The 17,335-nt window shown below is 41.4% G+C and overlaps 1 protein-coding gene across 1 annotated transcript in view; it reads left to right on the top strand.

Annotated features, from left to right (window-relative positions):
- The window catches only part of LOC139754577 (poly(A) RNA polymerase, mitochondrial-like), a 36,752-nt gene extending 24,219 nt beyond the window's left edge, over positions 1 to 12,533 (top strand). The window contains exons 9-11 of the mRNA XM_071671959.1: positions 1,170 to 1,375; positions 1,544 to 1,660; positions 11,960 to 12,533. Coding sequence (XP_071528060.1) covers positions 1,170 to 1,375; positions 1,544 to 1,660; positions 11,960 to 12,343 — 707 coding nt within the window. The 3' untranslated portion in view covers positions 12,344 to 12,533. The remainder of the gene's footprint in view (positions 1 to 1,169; positions 1,376 to 1,543; positions 1,661 to 11,959) is intronic.
- Positions 12,534 to 17,335: the final 4,802 nt, after the last annotated feature.

Here is a 17,335-nt window from a genome sequence, read left to right as displayed (position 1 = left end):
GAAAAAGGTATATTACTACTTATTATGTGAAACAATGTGACACCATGGACAGATTTTGAGAAATGCCCATTGTTTGGGCCTCACATTGGTTGCCATGCTTTCATAATGTTGTTATATATCAGTTGCTAGTTACATTTACTGTCATTTGCCATAATAAATGTTATGTTGATTGCATATTTTGATGGAAATAACTATAAAGTGCGACTACCATTATTATTAGGAAATATGTCTCATGTTCGTATTTACCAACCCATCTGAGACAGTGTACGTCGTGTTGATCATTTTGAGATTCATGGGACCCATCCAGTTTGATACTTTTCTTATTGTGTATACAAGATAGGCCAACATTCATGCGACACTGGCACAACTGTAGCTAACTTCTTAAAGTAGGGGACAAATGATTCTGTGCTTACATTAGAATTAGAGAGCAACTTAGCATACTTATTCATGTCTAAAGATTTACATTCTTACCATCTACTTTAGATATGCCAAGTTTTAGCTTTCTTGATTGTGTCATGCCATCTCCCTCTCTGATGCTCTGATGCTTCTTCCTTATGCTGTAACTCTACCTATTTTCATTTTTTGTATTTCCTCCCTCACGTTCTTCTGCCTCAGGTTTTTGTCTTACGTGACTCTCATATGTTCTGCTTCATCCATTAACTCAAGTTCTGTACATTTGACTTGAGGATGTGTCTCAACTGGAAGTTACTGCTGCATAAATCATTTAAAACACCCCCTTTTGACTAACTAAACCTGGTTACAGAATTCTTTAACTGATAACTGTGTATTGCCATTACATTTTTTTTTGGCTCTCACAAAGTTTGGTTGTTAATTATTAGTGTGTTTATAGAATGATTTGTTCAGGCCAGCTTTGTTTAGATTCATGAACCATGTAGTTTAGAAAGAGTGAGATGGATGGGGGAAAGTCACTTTTTAAGTAATCGAATGAAAATTACCACAAAATTAGGACAGATGAACTGAAGGGATCTTACCTTTGATGTCTTGTAAAGTAAATATTGATAGTAATAATTTAGAGTATGAATGATTCCCATACATCAGTATCAATCTGAGAACTGAAGTAATATTTATATTTAAGTTGTTTATTGCAATTAAGAGCCCAATCCATTCATTAGTTTTTGATTTAACAAAATGTGCATTTCTTCCCACAGACCCAGATGATGAAGCAGATGACGTGAAATTTATTTTTCCCAGAAATCTTATTGATTTGGTTGTTAATGAAAACAAAGATTCTTTAGAGACTTTACTTAGAGGCTTTTTTGAATTTTATGACAAATTCAATTTTCGAGAACGTGGGCTTTCTATTGTACATGGGAAGAGTTTTGTAAAACCTGAACACAATGCATTATACATTCAGGTAAGTCAGTTATAGATTTTTTGAAAATAAATGCAAACTTGTCCTCACTTCAAAGTAATAGATGACTGTACTTGATCATTTGCTTTTTTCTTCCATACATTTATCATCTTTCTGTCTGTGCATAGCTTTTCCTCTAGTAGTATTTATGTGTGTTCTCTTCTTCCTCAGAATCCACTTGAGCTTGAGCTTAACGTAAGTCGTAATGTTACTCTTGAGGAAGTAGAAAGGTTACGCACTGAACTTACCCATGCACGGTTTCTACTAGAGGGCAGCACTCACACCAGTGTAAGTTAATAAGTACTTTGTTTTTAGTTGTATAGGCTTAAAAGTAGCCTATTAGAGGCATTACTGGCAAGATTAAAGGAGAAAGGGTGATTGTAAGAATATAGACAAATAAGTATTCTGGCATGGTTGATGAGGGACGTGTTAAAGAGGGTGTGTATACCACATTTTTGCACTTAGGTATCAAAGAAAGTTCTCCCTATCTATGTATCTGTATCTCTGACGCCTGCCTCAAGAGGGTGGCCACGGCAAAAGAGTCTCCATAGTGCCGCTTTTTAGTCTCTAATGCCTTACTCTTAACAGGCCACTGGCAGAAGGCAACTCAAGCATAGTGTTTTCAAAGTATCCCACGTATTGTTTGTACCTACTACTTCTTGTTAACGTTCCTACCTAATGCTCCTGTCTAATGTTCCTACCTACTACATCTATTTATTGCTCCTACCATTTTCTCAAGACAAGAAGTGCATAGTGCTTATCATGGGAAAAATCTAGAGCTGCAAAGAATGAGCTGTTTAAGTTGATTGTTGTTAAGTGTTATGTGTGTCAAGGAGAGATTGTATATTTGTGGACAGAATGCCAGCAGTCCATATGTGGGTAAGACAAAGAAAAGACAGATACCTGGGTCAGAGGAGTGCAATCTGACAACCATTAAATGCTGGCTCACTACCCAGTACTTACTCTCCCAAAACCCATACAGGTAGCACTGGTAATATTCCTTCTAATTGGTGGCTTCAAACCAACTACAACCTAAAGTGAGGAAAGTTATATAGAAAAAAGTAGGTGTTTATTGTTTATATGGATTTTGAAAATGTTTGATAAAAAGAACGGAAAATCTCTCAAGAAAGCTATTATAATGAACTTAGGGCCCCTTTTCCAAAGCTGTGTTACACTCATTAGCTGGGACAAGATGGACCTCTCTGAAGTGAGAAGTTCTTTGATGAGACTGTACTCTGGTTCCTTAATTGACAATGATACTTGCTGTATATATGTATTTAGGGAAGCAGAGATGGCTTGCGCAAAAGATGCATGTGGCATAAGAAAGGTGAGAGGGGGGCTGATTAGAAAGGGTAGTGAACGTTGGGATGAAGAAGTAAGATTGTTATTGAAAAAGAAGAGAGAGGCGTTTGGACAATTTTTGCTGGGAACTAATGCAAATGACTGGGAAAGGTATGAAAGAAAGTGGCAGGAGGTCAAGAGAAAGGTGCAAGAAGTGACAAAGAGGGCAAATGAGAGTTGGGGTGAGAGAGTATCATTAAATTTTAGGGAGAATAAAAAGATATTTTGGAAGGAGGTAAATAAAGTGCGTAAGACAAGAGAACAAATGGGAACATCGGTGAAGGGGGCAAATGGGGAGGTAATAACAAGTAGTGATGAAGTGAGAAGGAGATGAAGTGAATATTTTGAAGGTTTGTTGAATGTGTTTGATGATAGAGTGGCAGATATAGGGTGTTTTGGTCGGGGTGGAGTGCAAAGTAAAAGGGTCAGGTAGAATGGTTTGGTGAACAGAGAAGAGGTAGCGAAAGCTTAGTGGAAGATGAAAGCTGGCAAGGCGGCAGGTTTGGATGGTATTGCAGTGAGATTTGTTAAAAAAGGGGTGACTATGTTGTTAATTGGTAAGGATATTCAATGTATGTATGGCTCATGGTGAAGTACCTGAGGATTGGCAGAATGCATGCATAGTGCCATTGTACAAAGGCATAGGGGATATATATATATATATATATATATATATATATATATATATATATATATATATATTCCTCGCGTGTCGTAGAAGGCGACTAGAGGGGACGGGAGCGGGGGGCCAGAAATCCTCCCCTCCTTGTATTTTTTAACTTTCTAAAATGGGAAACAGAAGAAGGAGTCACGCGGGGAGTGCTCATCCTCCTCGAAGGCTCAGAATGGGGTGTCTAAATGTGTGTGGATGTAACCAAGATGTGAAAAAAGGAGAGATAGGTAGTATGTTTGTGGAAAGGAACCTGGATGTTTTGGCTCTGAGTGAAACGAAGCTCAAGGGTAAAGGGGAAGAGTGGTTTGGGAATGTCTTGGGAGTAAAGTCAGGGGTTAGTGAGAGGACAAGAGCAAGGGAAGGAGTAGCAGTACTCCTGAAACAGGAGTTGTGGGAGTATGTGATAGAATGTAAGAAAGTAAATTCTCGATTAATATGGGTAAAACTGAAAGTTGATGGAGAGAGATGGGTATTTATTGGTGCATATGCACTTGGGCATGAGAAGAAAGATCATGAGAAGCAAGTGTTTTGGGAGCAGCTGAATGAGTGTGTTAGTGGTTTTGATGCACAAGACCGGGTTATAGTGATGGGTGATTTGAATGCAAAGGTGAGTAATGTGGTAGTTGAGGGAATAATTGGTATACATGGGGTGTTCAGTGTTGTAAATGGAAATGGTGAAGAGCTTGTAGACTTTATGTGCTGAAAAAGGACTGGTGATTGGGAATACCTGGTTTAAAAAGCGAGATATACATAAGTATACTTATGTAAGTAGGAGAGATGGCCAGAGAGCGTTATTGGATTACGTGTTAATTGAGAGGCGCGCGAAAGAGAGACTTTTGGATGTTAATGTGCTGAGAGGTGCAACTGGAGGGATGTCTGATCATTATCTTGTGGAGGCTAAGGTGAAGATTTGTATGGGTTTTCAGAAAAGAAGAGTGAATGTTGGGGTGAAGAGGGTGGTGAGAGTAAATGAGCTTGGGAAGGAGACTTGTGTGAGGAAGTACCAGGAGAGACTGAGTACAGAATGGAAAAAGGTGAGAACAATGGAAGTAAGGGGAGTGGGGGAGGAATGGGATGTATTTAGGGAATCAGTGATGGATTGCGCAAAAGATGCTTGTGGCATGAGAAGAGTGGGAGGTGGGTTGTTTAGAAAGGGTAGTGAGTGGTGGGATGAAGAAGTAAGATTATTAGTGAAAGAGAAGAGAGAGGCATTTGGATGATTTTTGCTGGGAAAAAATGCAATTGAGTGGGAGATGTATAAAAGAAAGAGACAGGAGGTCAAGAGAAAGGTGCAAGAGGTGAAAAAGAGGGCAAATGAGAGTTGGGGTGAGAGAGTATTATTAGATTTTAGGGAGAATAAAAAGATGTTCTGGAAGGAGGTAAATAAAGTGCGTAAGACAAGGGAGCAAATGGGAACTTCAGTGAAGGGCGCAAATGGGGAGGTGATAACAAGTAGTGGGGATGTGAGAAGGAGATGGAGTGAGTATTTTGAAGGTTTGTTGAATGTGTTTGATGATAGAGTGGCAGATATAGGGTGTCTTGGTCGAGGTGGTGTGCAAAGTGAGAGGGATAGGGAAAATGATTTGGTAAACAGAGAAGAGGTAGTAAAAGCTTTGCGGAAGATGAAAGCCGGCAAGGCAGCAGGTTTGGATGGTATTGCAGTGGAATTTATTAAAAAAGGGGGTGACTGTATTATTGACTGGTTGGTAAGGTTATTTAATGTATGTATGACTCATGGTGAGGTGCCTAAGGATTGGCGGAATGCGTGCATAGTGCCATTGTACAAAGGCAAAGGGGATAAGAGTGAGTGCTCAAATTACAGAGGTATAAGTTTGTTGAGTATTCCTGTTAATTATATGGGAGGGTATTGATTGAGAGGGTGAAGGCATGTACAGAGCATCAGATTGGGGAAGAGCAGTGTGGTTTCAGAAGTGGTAGAGGATGTGTGGATCAGGTGTTTGCTTTGAAGAATGTATGTGAGAAATACTTAGAAAAGCAAATGGATATGTATGTAGCATTTATGGATCTGGAGAAGGCATATGATAGAGTTGATAGAGATGCTTTATGGAAGGTATTAAGAATATATGGTGTGGAAAGGCAAGTTGTTAGAAGCAGTGAAAAGTTTTTATCGAGGATGTATGGCATGTGTACGTGTAGGAAGAGAGGAAAGTGATTGGTTCTCAGTGAATGTAGGTTTGCGGCAGGGGTGTGTGATGTCTCCATGGTTGTTTAATTTGTTTATGGATGGGGTTATTAGGGAGGTAAATGCAAGAGTTTTGGAAAGAGGGGCAAGTATGAAGTCTGTTGGGGATGAGAGAGCTTGGGAAGTGAGTCAGTTGTTGTTCGCTGATGGTACAGCGCTGGTGGCTGATTCATGTGAGAAACTGCAGAAGCTGGTGACTGAGTTTGGTAAAGTGTGTGAAAGTTAAGAGTAAATGTGAATAAGAGCAAGGTTATTAGGTACAGTAGGGTTGAGGGTCAAGTCAATTGGAGGTAAGTTTGAATGGAGAAAAACTGGAGGAAGTAAAGTGTTTTAGATATCTGGGAGTGGATCTGGCAGCGGATGGAACCATGGAAGCGGAAGTGGATCATAGGGTGGGGGAGGGGGCAAAAATCCTGGGAGCCTTGAAGAATGTGTGGAAGTCGAGAACATTATCTCGGAAAGCAAAAATGGGTATGTTGAAGGAATAGTGGTTCCAACAATGTTGTATGGTTGCGAGGCGTGGGCTATGGATAGAGTTGTGCGCAGGAGGATGGATGTGCTGGAAATGAGATGTTTGAGGACAATGTGTGGTGTGAGGTGGTTTGATCGAGTAAGTAACGTAAGGGTAAGAGAGATGTGTGGAAATAAAAAGAGCGTGGTTGAGAGAGCAGAGGAGGGTGTTTTGAAATGGTTTGGGCACATGGAGAGAATGAGTGAGGAAAGATTGACCAAGAGGATATATGTGTTGGAGGTGGAGGGAATGAGGAGAAGTGGGAGACCAAATTGGAGGTGGAAAGATGGAGTGAAAAAGATTTTGTGTGATCGGGGCCTGAACATGCAGGAGGGTGAAAGGAGGGCAAGGAATAGAGTGAATTGGATCGATGTGGTATACCGGGGTTGACATGCTGTCAATGGATTGAATCAGGGCATGTGAAGCGTCTGGGGTAAACCATGGAAAGCTGTGTAGGTATGTATATTTGCGTGTGTGGACGCATGTATATACATGTGTATTGGGGTGGGTTGGGCCATTTTCTTTCGTCTGTTTCCTTGCGCTACCTCGCAAACGTGGGAGACAGCGACAAAATGTAAAATTAATAAAAATATAAAATATATATATATATATCAAGAGAAAGGTGCAAGAGGTGAAAAAGAGGGCAAATGAGAGTTGGGGTGAGAGAGTATCATTAAATTTTAGGGAGAATAAAAAGATGTTCTGGAAGGAGGTAAATAAAGTGCATAAGACAAGGGAGCAAATGGGAACTTCAGTGAAGGGCGCAAATGGGGAGGTGATAACAAGTAGTGGTGATGTGAGAAGGAGATGGAGTGAGTATTTTGAAGGTTTGTTGAATGTGTTTGATGATAGAGTGGCAGAAATAGGGTGTTTTGGTCGAGGTGGTGTGCAGAGTGAGAGGGTTAGGGAAAATGATTTGGTAAACAGAGAAGAGGTAGTAAAAGCTTTGCGGAAGATGAAAGCCGCAAGGCAGCAGGTTTGGATGGTATTGCAGTGGAATTTATTAAAAAAGGGGGTGACTGTATTATTGACTGGTTGGTAAGGTTATTTAATGTATGTATGACTCATGGTGAGGTGCCTGAGGATTGGCGGAATGTGTCCATAGTGCCATTGTACAAAGGCAAAGGGGATAAGGGTGAGTGCTCAAATTACAGAGGTATAAGTTTGTTAAGTATTCCTGGTAAATTATATGGGAGGGTATTGATTGAGAGGGTGAAGGCATGTACAGAGCATCAGATTTGGGAAGAGCAGTGTGGTTTCAGAAGTGGTAGAGGATGTGTGGATCAGGTGTTTGCTTTGAAGAATGTATGTGAGAAATACTTAGAAAAGCAAATGGATTTGTATGTAGCATTTATGGATCTGGAGAAGGCATATGATAGAGTTGATAGAGATGTTCTGTGGAAGGTATTAAGAATATATGGTGTGGGAGGCAAGTTGTTAGAAGCAGTGAAAAGTTTTTATCGAGGATGTAAGGCATGTGTACGTGTAGGAAGAGAGGAAAGTGATTGGTTCTCAGTGAATGTAGGTTTGCGGCAGGGGTGTGTGATGTCTCCATGGTTGTTTAACTTGTTTATGGATGGGGTTGTTAGGGAGGTGAATACAAGAGTTTTGGAAAGAGGGGCAAGTATGAAGTCTGTTGGGGATGAGAGAGCTTGGGAAGTGAGTCAGTTGTTGTTCGCTGATGATACAGCGCTGGTGGCTGATTCATGTGAGAAACTGCAGAAGCTGGTGACTGAGTTTGGTAAAGTGTGTGAAAGAAGAAAGTTAAGAGTAAATGTGAATAAGAGCAAGGTTATTAGGTACAGTAGGGTTGAGGGTCAAGTCAATTGGGAGGTAAGTTTGAATGGAGAAAAACTGGAGGAAGTAAGTGTTTTAGATATCTGGGAGTGGATCTGGCAGCGGATGGAACCAAGGAAGCGGAAGTGGATCATAGGGTGGGGGAGGGGGCGAAAATTCTGGGAGCCTTGAAGAATGTGTGGAAGTCGAGAACATTATCTCAGAAAGCAAAAATGGGTATGTTTGACGGAATAGTGGTTCCAACAATGTTGTATGGTTGCGAGGCGTGGGCTATGGATAGAGTTGTGCGCAGGAGGATGGATGTGCTGGAAATGAGATATTTGAGGACAATGTGTGGTGTGAGGTGGTTTGATCGAGTAAGTAACGTAAGGGTAAGAGAGATGTGTGGAAATAAAAAGAGTGTGGTTGAGAGAGCAGAAGAGGGTGTTTTGAAATGGTTTGGGCACATGGAGAGAATGAGTGAGGAAAGATTGACCAAGAGGATATATTTGTCGGAGGTGGAGGGAATAAGGAGAAGTGGGAGACCAAATTGGAGGTGGAAAGATGGAGTGAAAAAGATTTTGTGTGATCGGGGCCTGAACATGCAGGAGGGTGAAAGGAGGGCAAGGAATAGAGTGAATTGGATCGATGTGGTATACCGGGGTTGACGTGCTGTCAGTGGATTGAATCAGGGCGTGTGAAGCGTCTGGGGTAAACCATGGAAAGCTGTGTAGGTATGTATATTTGCGTGTGTGGACGTATGTATATACATGTGTACGGGGGTGGGTTGGGCCATTTCTTTTGTCTGTTTCCTTGCGCTACCTCGCAAACGCGGGAGACCGGCAAAAAAAAAAAAAATAAAAATATATATATATATATATATATATATATATATATATATATATATACATATATATATATATATATATATATATATATATATACACAGATTGGGGAAGAGCAGTGTGGTCTCAGAAGTGGTAGAGGATGTATGCATCAGGTGTTTGCTCTGAAGAATGTATGTGAGAAATACTGAGAAAACAAATGGATTTGTATGTAGCATTTATGGATCTGGAGAAGGCATGTGATAGAGTTGATAGAGATGCGCTGTGGAAGGTATTAAGAATATATGGTGTGGGAGGCAAGTTGTTAGAAGCAGTGAAAAGTCTTTATCGAGGATGTAAGGCATGTGTATGAGTAGGAAGAGAGGAAAGTGATTGGTTCTCAGTGAATGTTGGTCTGCGGCAGGGGTGCGTGATGTCTCTAGGGTTGTTTAATTTGTTTGTGGATGGGGTTGTTAGGGAGGTGAATGCAAGAGTTTTGGAAAGAGGGGCAAGTATGCAGTCTGTTGTGGATGAGATGGCTTGGGAAGTGAGTCAGTTGTTGTTCGCTGATGATACAGCGCTGGTGGCTGATTTGGGTGAGACACTGCAGAAGCTGGTGACTGAGTTTGGTAAAGTGTGTGAAAGAAGAAAGCTGAGAGTAAATGTGAATAAGAGCAAGGTTATTAGGTACATTAGGGTTGAGGGACAAGTCAATTGGGAGGTAAGTTTGAATGGAGAAAAACTGGAGGAAGTGAAGTGTTTTAGATATCTGGGAGTGGATCTGGCAGCGGATGGAACCATGGAAGCGGAAGTGAGTCACAGGGTGAGGGAGGGGGCGAAAGTTCTGGGAGCGTTGAAAAATCTGTGGAAGGCGAGAACATTATCTCAGAAAACAAAAATGGGTATGTTTAAAGGCATAGTGATTCCAACAATGTTATATGGTTGCGAGGCGTGGGATATAGATAGAGTTGTGCGAAGGAGGATGGATGTGTTGGATATGAGATGTTTGAGGAAAATATGTGGTGTGAGGTGGTTTGATCGAGTAAGTAATGATAGGGTAAGAGAGATGTGTGGTAATAAAAAGAGTGTGGTTGAGAGAGTAGAAGAGGGTGTTTTGAAATGGTTTGGTCACATGGAGAGAATGAGTGAGGGAAGATTGACCAAGAGGATATATGTGTCAGAGATGGAGGGAACGACAAGTGGGAGACCAAATTGGAGGTGGAAAGATGGAGTGAAAAAGATTTTGAGTGATCGGGGCCTGAACATGCAGGAGGGTGAAAGGCATGCAAGGAATAGAGTGAATTGGAACAATGTGGTATACCGGGGTTGACGTGCTGTCAGTGGATTGAACCAGGGCATGTGAAGCGTCTGGGGTAAACCATGGAAAGTTGTGTGGGGCCTGGATGTGGAAAGAGAGCTGTGGTTTCGGTGCATTATCCATGATAGCTAGAGACTGAGTGTGATTGAATGTGACCTTTGTTGTCTTTTTCTAGCGCTACCTCGTGTGTGTGCGGGGGGAGGGGGTTGCTGTTTCATGTGTGGCGGGGTGGTGATGGGAATGAATAAAGGCAGACAGTATGAATTATGTACATGTGTATATATGTATATGTCTGTGTGTGTATATATATATTTATACGTTGAGATGTATAAGTATGTATATTTGCGTGTGTGGACGTGTATGTGGGTGGGTTGGGCCATTCTTTTGTCTGTTTCCTTGCGCTACCTCGATAACGCGGGAGACAGCGACAAAGTAAGATAATAGATAAATAAATACTTTGTCGCTGTCTCCCATGTTAGCGAGGTAGCGCAAGGAAACAGATGAAAGAATGGCCCAACCCACCCACATACAACATGTATATTCATTCGTAAATGCCCACACACGCACATATACATACCTATACATTTCAGCGTATACATACTTATACATACACAGACATTTACATATATATTCATGTACACATCCACACTTGCTGCCTTCATCCATTCTGGTCGCCACCCCGCCACACATGAAATGGCACCCCCCTCCCCAAGCGCACGCGAGGTAGCACTAGGAAATGACAATAAAGGGCACATTTGTTCATACTCAAGTCTCTAGCCATCATGTGTAATGCACCCAAACCACAGCTCCCTTTCCACATCCATGCCCCGCAAAACTTTCCATGGTTTACCCCAGATGCTTCACATGCCCTGGTTTAATCTAATGGCAGCATGTCGACCCCGGTATACCCGATATGTTCACTCTATTCCTTGCACACCTTTCACCCTCCTGTATGTTCAGGCCCCGATTGCTCAAAATCTTTTTCACTCCATCATTCCACCTCCAGTTTGGTCCCCCACTTCTCCTCGTTCCCTCCATGTCTGACACATATATCCTTTTTGTCAATCTTAACTCACTCATTCTATCCATGTGATCAAACCATTTCAGTACACCCTCTTCTGCTCTCTTCACCCTACTCTGTATTACCACACATCTCTCTTACCCTTTCATTACTTACTCCATCGAACCACCTCACACCACATATTGTCCTCAAACATTTTATTTCCAACACATCCACCCTCCTATGCACAACCCTATCTATAGCCCATGCCTCGCAACCATATAACATTGTTGGAACTACCAATCCTTCAAACATACCCATTTTTGCTCTCCAAGATAACGTTCTCGCCTTCCACACATTCTTCAATGCTCACAGAACCTTCGCCCCTCCCCCACCCTGTGACTCACTTCTGCTTCCATGGTTCCATCCACTGCTAAATCCACTCCTAGATATGTAAAACACTTCACTTCCTCCAATTTTTCTCCATTCAAACTTACCTCCCAATTAACTTGTCCCTCAATCCTAGTTTACCTAATGACCTTGCTCTTATTTACATTTATTCTCAACTTTCTTCTTTTACACACTTTACCAAACTCATTCACCAACTTCTGCAGTTTCTCACCTAAATATATATATTTTTTCCTAGTTGTTCACCATTTCCTGCATTAAGATGAAGAAATAGCCTCATTTGCTCACACTAAATAAACAGTATGAACACAAGAAAAGAGAATTATTGGCCTGGGATATTGTGAGATGTGTGTTAAGGGCTATAGAATAATTTGAAAAACTTTAGTTTCACAGTATGTTTGGATTGGATCTCTTTATCATTGACTGGCATTTATATGAAAGTATTTACGGTCTTTTTCAAACAACATTGTTATCAGTCATCTTTACTTATTCACTTAAACCAGTCATTACAGAGTATCTTGATTTATCAACAGGATGTTGGGAATCATAAGCGATGGGGAGCTCTCTGCTTGTGGAATGAGGGTTCCTCTGTTAGTTCAAATCATCACACTCAAGAAGGTTCCCAAAATTATGCAATAGATTGGAAAGAAGTCTTTCACACTAGCCATTCAAAATTATTAGCATCTTCTGCTGGACAAGATGGATCATCTTTGAAATACAAAAGTGAAGTGAGTAATAGTACAAGAAAGGAAAATGACATTAAGATTGTTAAAGAAGATAGCAAAGCAAGGAAAGGAAAGGAACAGAAAAATGTCAAAGAATTCAATGGTGTCATATCAAAATTAAAACACAAAGCTTTGCAGAAAGGAAATAGTGGACGTAGATATAATTTTACTCCTAAAGGTAAATTTCGTTAATGGTGAAGCTTTGTGTTGTAGATGTTTTCCTTAAGTCTAAAACTATTATTATAATATGATTGCTAAAATATTTTTTATTGTGATTATGTATGAAGATTTTTTGTAAATTTCATGCATGGACCTGTGCACCATTGTAAGTAATCATGTGCTTTTTTTTTTTACAGTGTAAATAAAATTATGGATTTTTTAATCACAGTTTACATTTTAGAGTATGTACTTATAAGTTCATTTGGAGGATGGATGTGCTGGAAATGAGATGTTTGAGGACAATGTGTGGTGTGAGGTGGTTTGATCGAGTAAGTAACGTAAGGGTAAGAGAGATGTGTGGAAATAAAAAGAGCGTGGTTGAGAGAGCAGAAGAGGGTGTTTTGAAATGGTTTGGGCACATGGAGAGAATGAGTGAGGAAAGATTGACCAAGAGGATATATGTGTTGGAGGTGGAGGGAACGAGAAGTGGGAGACCAAATTGGAGGTGGAAAGATGGAGTGAAAAAGATTTTGTTTGATCGGGGCCTGAACATGCAGGAGGGTGAAAGGAGGGCAAGGAATAGAGTGAATTGGATCGATGTGGTATACTGGGGTTGACGTGCTGTCAGTGGATTGAATCAGGGCATGTGAAGCGTCTGGGGTAAACCATGGAAAGCTGTGTATGTATATTTGCGTGTGTGGACGTATGTATATACATGTGTATGGGGGTGGGTTGGGCCATTTCTTTTGTCTGTTTCCCTGCGCTACCTCGCAAACGCGGGAGACAGCGACAAAGCAAAAAAAAAAGAAAAAAAAGATCATTCCCAATATGATCTCTTTGTTACTGAGAGTATATATAATATCCCTGGAGATAGGGGAGAAAGAATACTGCCCCCTGTTTGTCATAGAAGGTGACTCAAATGGGTGGGAGTGTGGGGCTGTACTCCTCTCCATCTGTTTTGCTTTCCAAGAAGGAATAGAGAAAGGGGCCAACTGAGGATTTTTCCTCAAAGGTACAGTCATCTGTTCTTGATGCTGCCTAACTGGTGCAAAATATGGTGAATATGTATGGAAGATCGGATGTGGGGAAGAAGAGGAGAATGTATATGATATAATTTTTGTCAATTACTTGATGCACTTATGCTATTTCCTGTGGGATGGATTGGTGCTGGGAATGGATGACAGTGAGTAAGTATGAAATGTACATGTGTATGCATATATTATGTTTGTATACATAAAATTTCATGTGTGGTTTGGTGGCGACGGGAATGAATAAAAGCAGCAAGTGCCTAAATGTGCGTGGATGTAACCAAGATGTGAAAAAAGGAGAGATAGGTAGTATGTTTGAGGAAAGGAACCTGGATGTTTTGGCTCTGAGTGAAATGAAGCTCAAGGGTAAAGGGGAAGAGTGGTTTGGGAATGTCTTGGGAGTAAAGTCAGGGGTTAGTGAGAGGACAAGAGCAAGGGAAGGAGTAGCAGTACTCCTGAAACAGGAGTTGTGGGAGTATGTGATAGAATGTAAGAAAGTAAATTCTCGATTAATATGGGTAAAACTGAAAGTTGATGGAGAGAGATGGGTGATTATTGGTGCATATGCACCTGGGCATGAGAAGAAAGATCATGAGAGGCAAGTGTTTTGGGAGCAGCTGAATGAGTGTGTTAGTGGTTTTGATGCACGAGACCGGGTTATAGTGATGGGTGATTTGAATGCAAAGGTGAGTAATGTGGCAGTTGAGGGAATAATTGGTATACATGGGGTGTTCAGTGTTGTAAATGGAAATGGTGAAGAGCTTGTAGATTTATGTGCTGAAAAAGGACTGATGATTGGGAATACCTGGTTTAAAAAGCGAGATATACATAAGTATACTTATGTAAGTAGGAGAGATGGCCAGAGAGCGTTATTGGATTACGTGTTAATTGACAGGCGCGCGAAAGAGAGACTTTTGGATGTTAATGTGCTGAGAGGTGCAACTGGAGGGATGTCTGATCATTATCTTGTGGAGGCTAAGGTGAAGATTTGTATGGGATTTCAGAAAAGAAGAGTGTATGTTGGGGTGAAGAGGGTGGTGAGAGTAAGTGAGCTTGGGAAGGAGACTTGTGTGAGGAAGTACCAGGAGAGACTGAGTACAGAATGGAAAAAGGTGAGAACAATGGAAGTAAGGGGAGTGGGGGAGGAATGGGATGTATTTAGGGAATCAGTGATGGATTGCGCAAAAGATGCTTGTGGCATGAGAAGAGTGGGAGGTGGGTTGATTAGAAAGGGTAGTGAGTGGTGGGATGAAGAAGTAAGAGTATTAGTGAAAGAGAAGAGAGAGGCATTTGGACAATTTTTGCAGGGAAAAAATGCAATTGAGTGGGAGATGTATAAAAGAAAGAGACAGGAGGTCAAGAGAAAGGTGCAAGAGGTGAAAAAGAGGGCAAATGAGAGTTGGGGTGAGAGAGTATCATTAAATTTTAGGGAGAATAAAAAGATGTTTTGGAAGGAGGTAAATAAAGTGCGTAAGACAAGGGAGCAAATGGGAACTTCAGTGAAGGGCGCAAATGGGGAGGTGATAACAAGTAGTGATGATGTGAGAAGGAGATGGAGTGAGTATTTTGAAGGTTTGTTGAGTGTGTTTGATGATAGAGTGGCAGATATAGGGTGTTTTGGTCGAGGTGGTGTGCAAAGTGAGAGGGTTAGGGAAAATGATTTGGTAAGCAGAGAAGAGGTAGTAAAAGCTTTGCGGAAGATGAAAGCTGGCAAGGCAGCAGGTTTGGATGGTATTGCAGTGGAATTTATTAAAAAAGGGGGTGACTGTATTGTTGACTGGTTGGTAAGGTTATTTAATGTATGTATGACTCATGGTGAGGTGCCTGAGGATTGGCGGAATGCGTGCATAGTGCCATTGTACAAAGGCAAAGGGGATAAGAGTGAGTGCTCAAATTACAGAGGTATAAGTTTGTTGAGTATTCCTGGTAAATTATATGGGAGGGTATTGATTGAGAGGGTGAAGGCATGTACAGAGCATCAGATTGGGGAAGAGCAGTGTGGTTTCAGAAGTGGTAGAGGATGTGTGGATCAGGTGTTTGCTTTGAAGAATGTATGTGAGAAATACTTAGAAAAGCAAATGGATTTGTATGTAGCATTTATGGATCTGGAGAAGGCATGTGATAGAGTTGCTCTGTGGAAGGTATTAAGAATATATGGTGTGGGAGGCAAGTTGTTAGAAGCAGTGAAAAGTTTTTATTGAGGATGTAAGGCATGTGTACGTGTAGGAAGAGAGGAAAGTGATTGGTTCTCAGTGAATGTAGGTTTGCGGCAGGGGTGTGTGATGTCTCCATGGTTGTTTAATTTGTTTATGGATGGGGTTGTTAGGGAGGTGAATGCAAGAGTTTTGGAAAGAGGGGCAAGTATGAAGTCTGTTGGGGATGAGAGAGCTTGGGAAGTGAGTCAGTTGTTGTTCACTGATGATACAGCGCTGGTGGCTGATTCATGTGAGAAACTGCAGAAGCTGGTGACTGAGTTTGGTAAAGTGTGTGAAAGAAGAAAGTTAAGAGTAAATGTGAATAAGAGCAAGGTTATTAGGTACAGTAGGGTTGAGGGTCAAGTCAATTGGGAGGTGAGTTTGAATGGAGAAAAACTGGAGGAAGTGAAGTGTTTTAGATATCTGGGAGTGGATCTGGCAGCGGATGGAACCATGGAAGCGGAAGTGGATCATAGGGTGGGGGAGGGGGCGAAAATTCTGGGAGCCTTGAAGAATGTGTGGAAGTCGAGAACATTATCTCGGAAAGCAAAAATGGGTATGTTTGAAGGAATAGTGGTTCCAACAATGTTGTATGGTTGCGAGGTGTGGGCTATGGATAGAGTTGTGCGCAGGAGGATGGATGTGCTGGAAATGAGATGTTTGAGGACAATGTGTGGTGTGAGGTGGTTTGATCGAGTAAGTAACGTAAGGGTAAGAGAGATGTGTGGAAATAAAAAGAGCGTGGTTGAGAGAGCAGAAGAGGGTGTTTTGAAATGGTTTGGGCACATGGAGAGAATGAGTGAGGAAAGATTGACCAAGAGGATATATGTGTCGGAGGTGGAGGGAACAAGGAGAAGAGGGAGACCAAATTGGAGGTGGAAAGATGGAGTGAAAAAGATTTTGTGTGATCGGGGCCTGAACATGCAGGAGGATGAAAGGAGGGCAAGGAATAGAGTGAATTGGAGCGATGTGGTATACCGGGGTTGACGTGCTGTCAGTGGATGGAATCAAGGCATGTGAAGCGTCTGGGGTAAACCATGGAAAGCTGTGTAGGTATGTGTATTTGCGTGTGTGGACGTATGTATATACATGTGTATGGGGGTGGGTTGGGCCATTTCTTTCGTCTGTTTCCTTGCGCTACCTCGCAAACGTGGGAGACAGCGACAAAGCAAAAAAAAAAAAAAAAAAAAATGAATTATGTATATGTCTGTGTATGTATATAGATGTATACGTTGAAATGTATAGGTATGTATATGTGTGTGTGTGGACGTGTATGTTTATACATGTTTATGTGGGTGGGTTGGGCCATTCTTTTGTCTGTTTCCTTGCGCTACCTTGCTAATGTGGGAGACAGCAACAAAGTATAATAAAAATAATAAATAAACAAAATTACATGTATGTACATTATTATTATTTTTTTTATTATACTTTGTCGCTGTCTCCCGCGTTTGCGAGGTAGCGCAAGGAAACAGATGAAAGAAATGGCCCAACCCCCCCCCATACACATGTATATACATACGTCCACACACGCAAATATACATACCTACACAGCTTTCCATGGTTTACCCCAGACGCTTCACATGCCCTGCTTCAATCCACTGACAGCACGTCAACCCCGGTATACCACATCGCTCCAATTCACTCTATTCCTTGCCCTCCTTTCACCCTCCTGCATGTTCAGGCCCCGATCACACAAAATCTTTTTCACTCCATCTTTCCACCTCCAATTTGGTCTCCCTCTTCTCCTTGTTCCCTCCACCTCCGACACATATATCCTCTTGGTCAATCTTTCCTCACTCATC

This window comes from Panulirus ornatus, chromosome 17 (genome assembly GCF_036320965.1).
Source record: "Panulirus ornatus isolate Po-2019 chromosome 17, ASM3632096v1, whole genome shotgun sequence".
Taxonomy (NCBI): Eukaryota; Metazoa; Arthropoda; class Malacostraca; order Decapoda; family Palinuridae; genus Panulirus; species Panulirus ornatus.
This window is presented reverse-complemented; position numbering and strand designations above follow the sequence as displayed.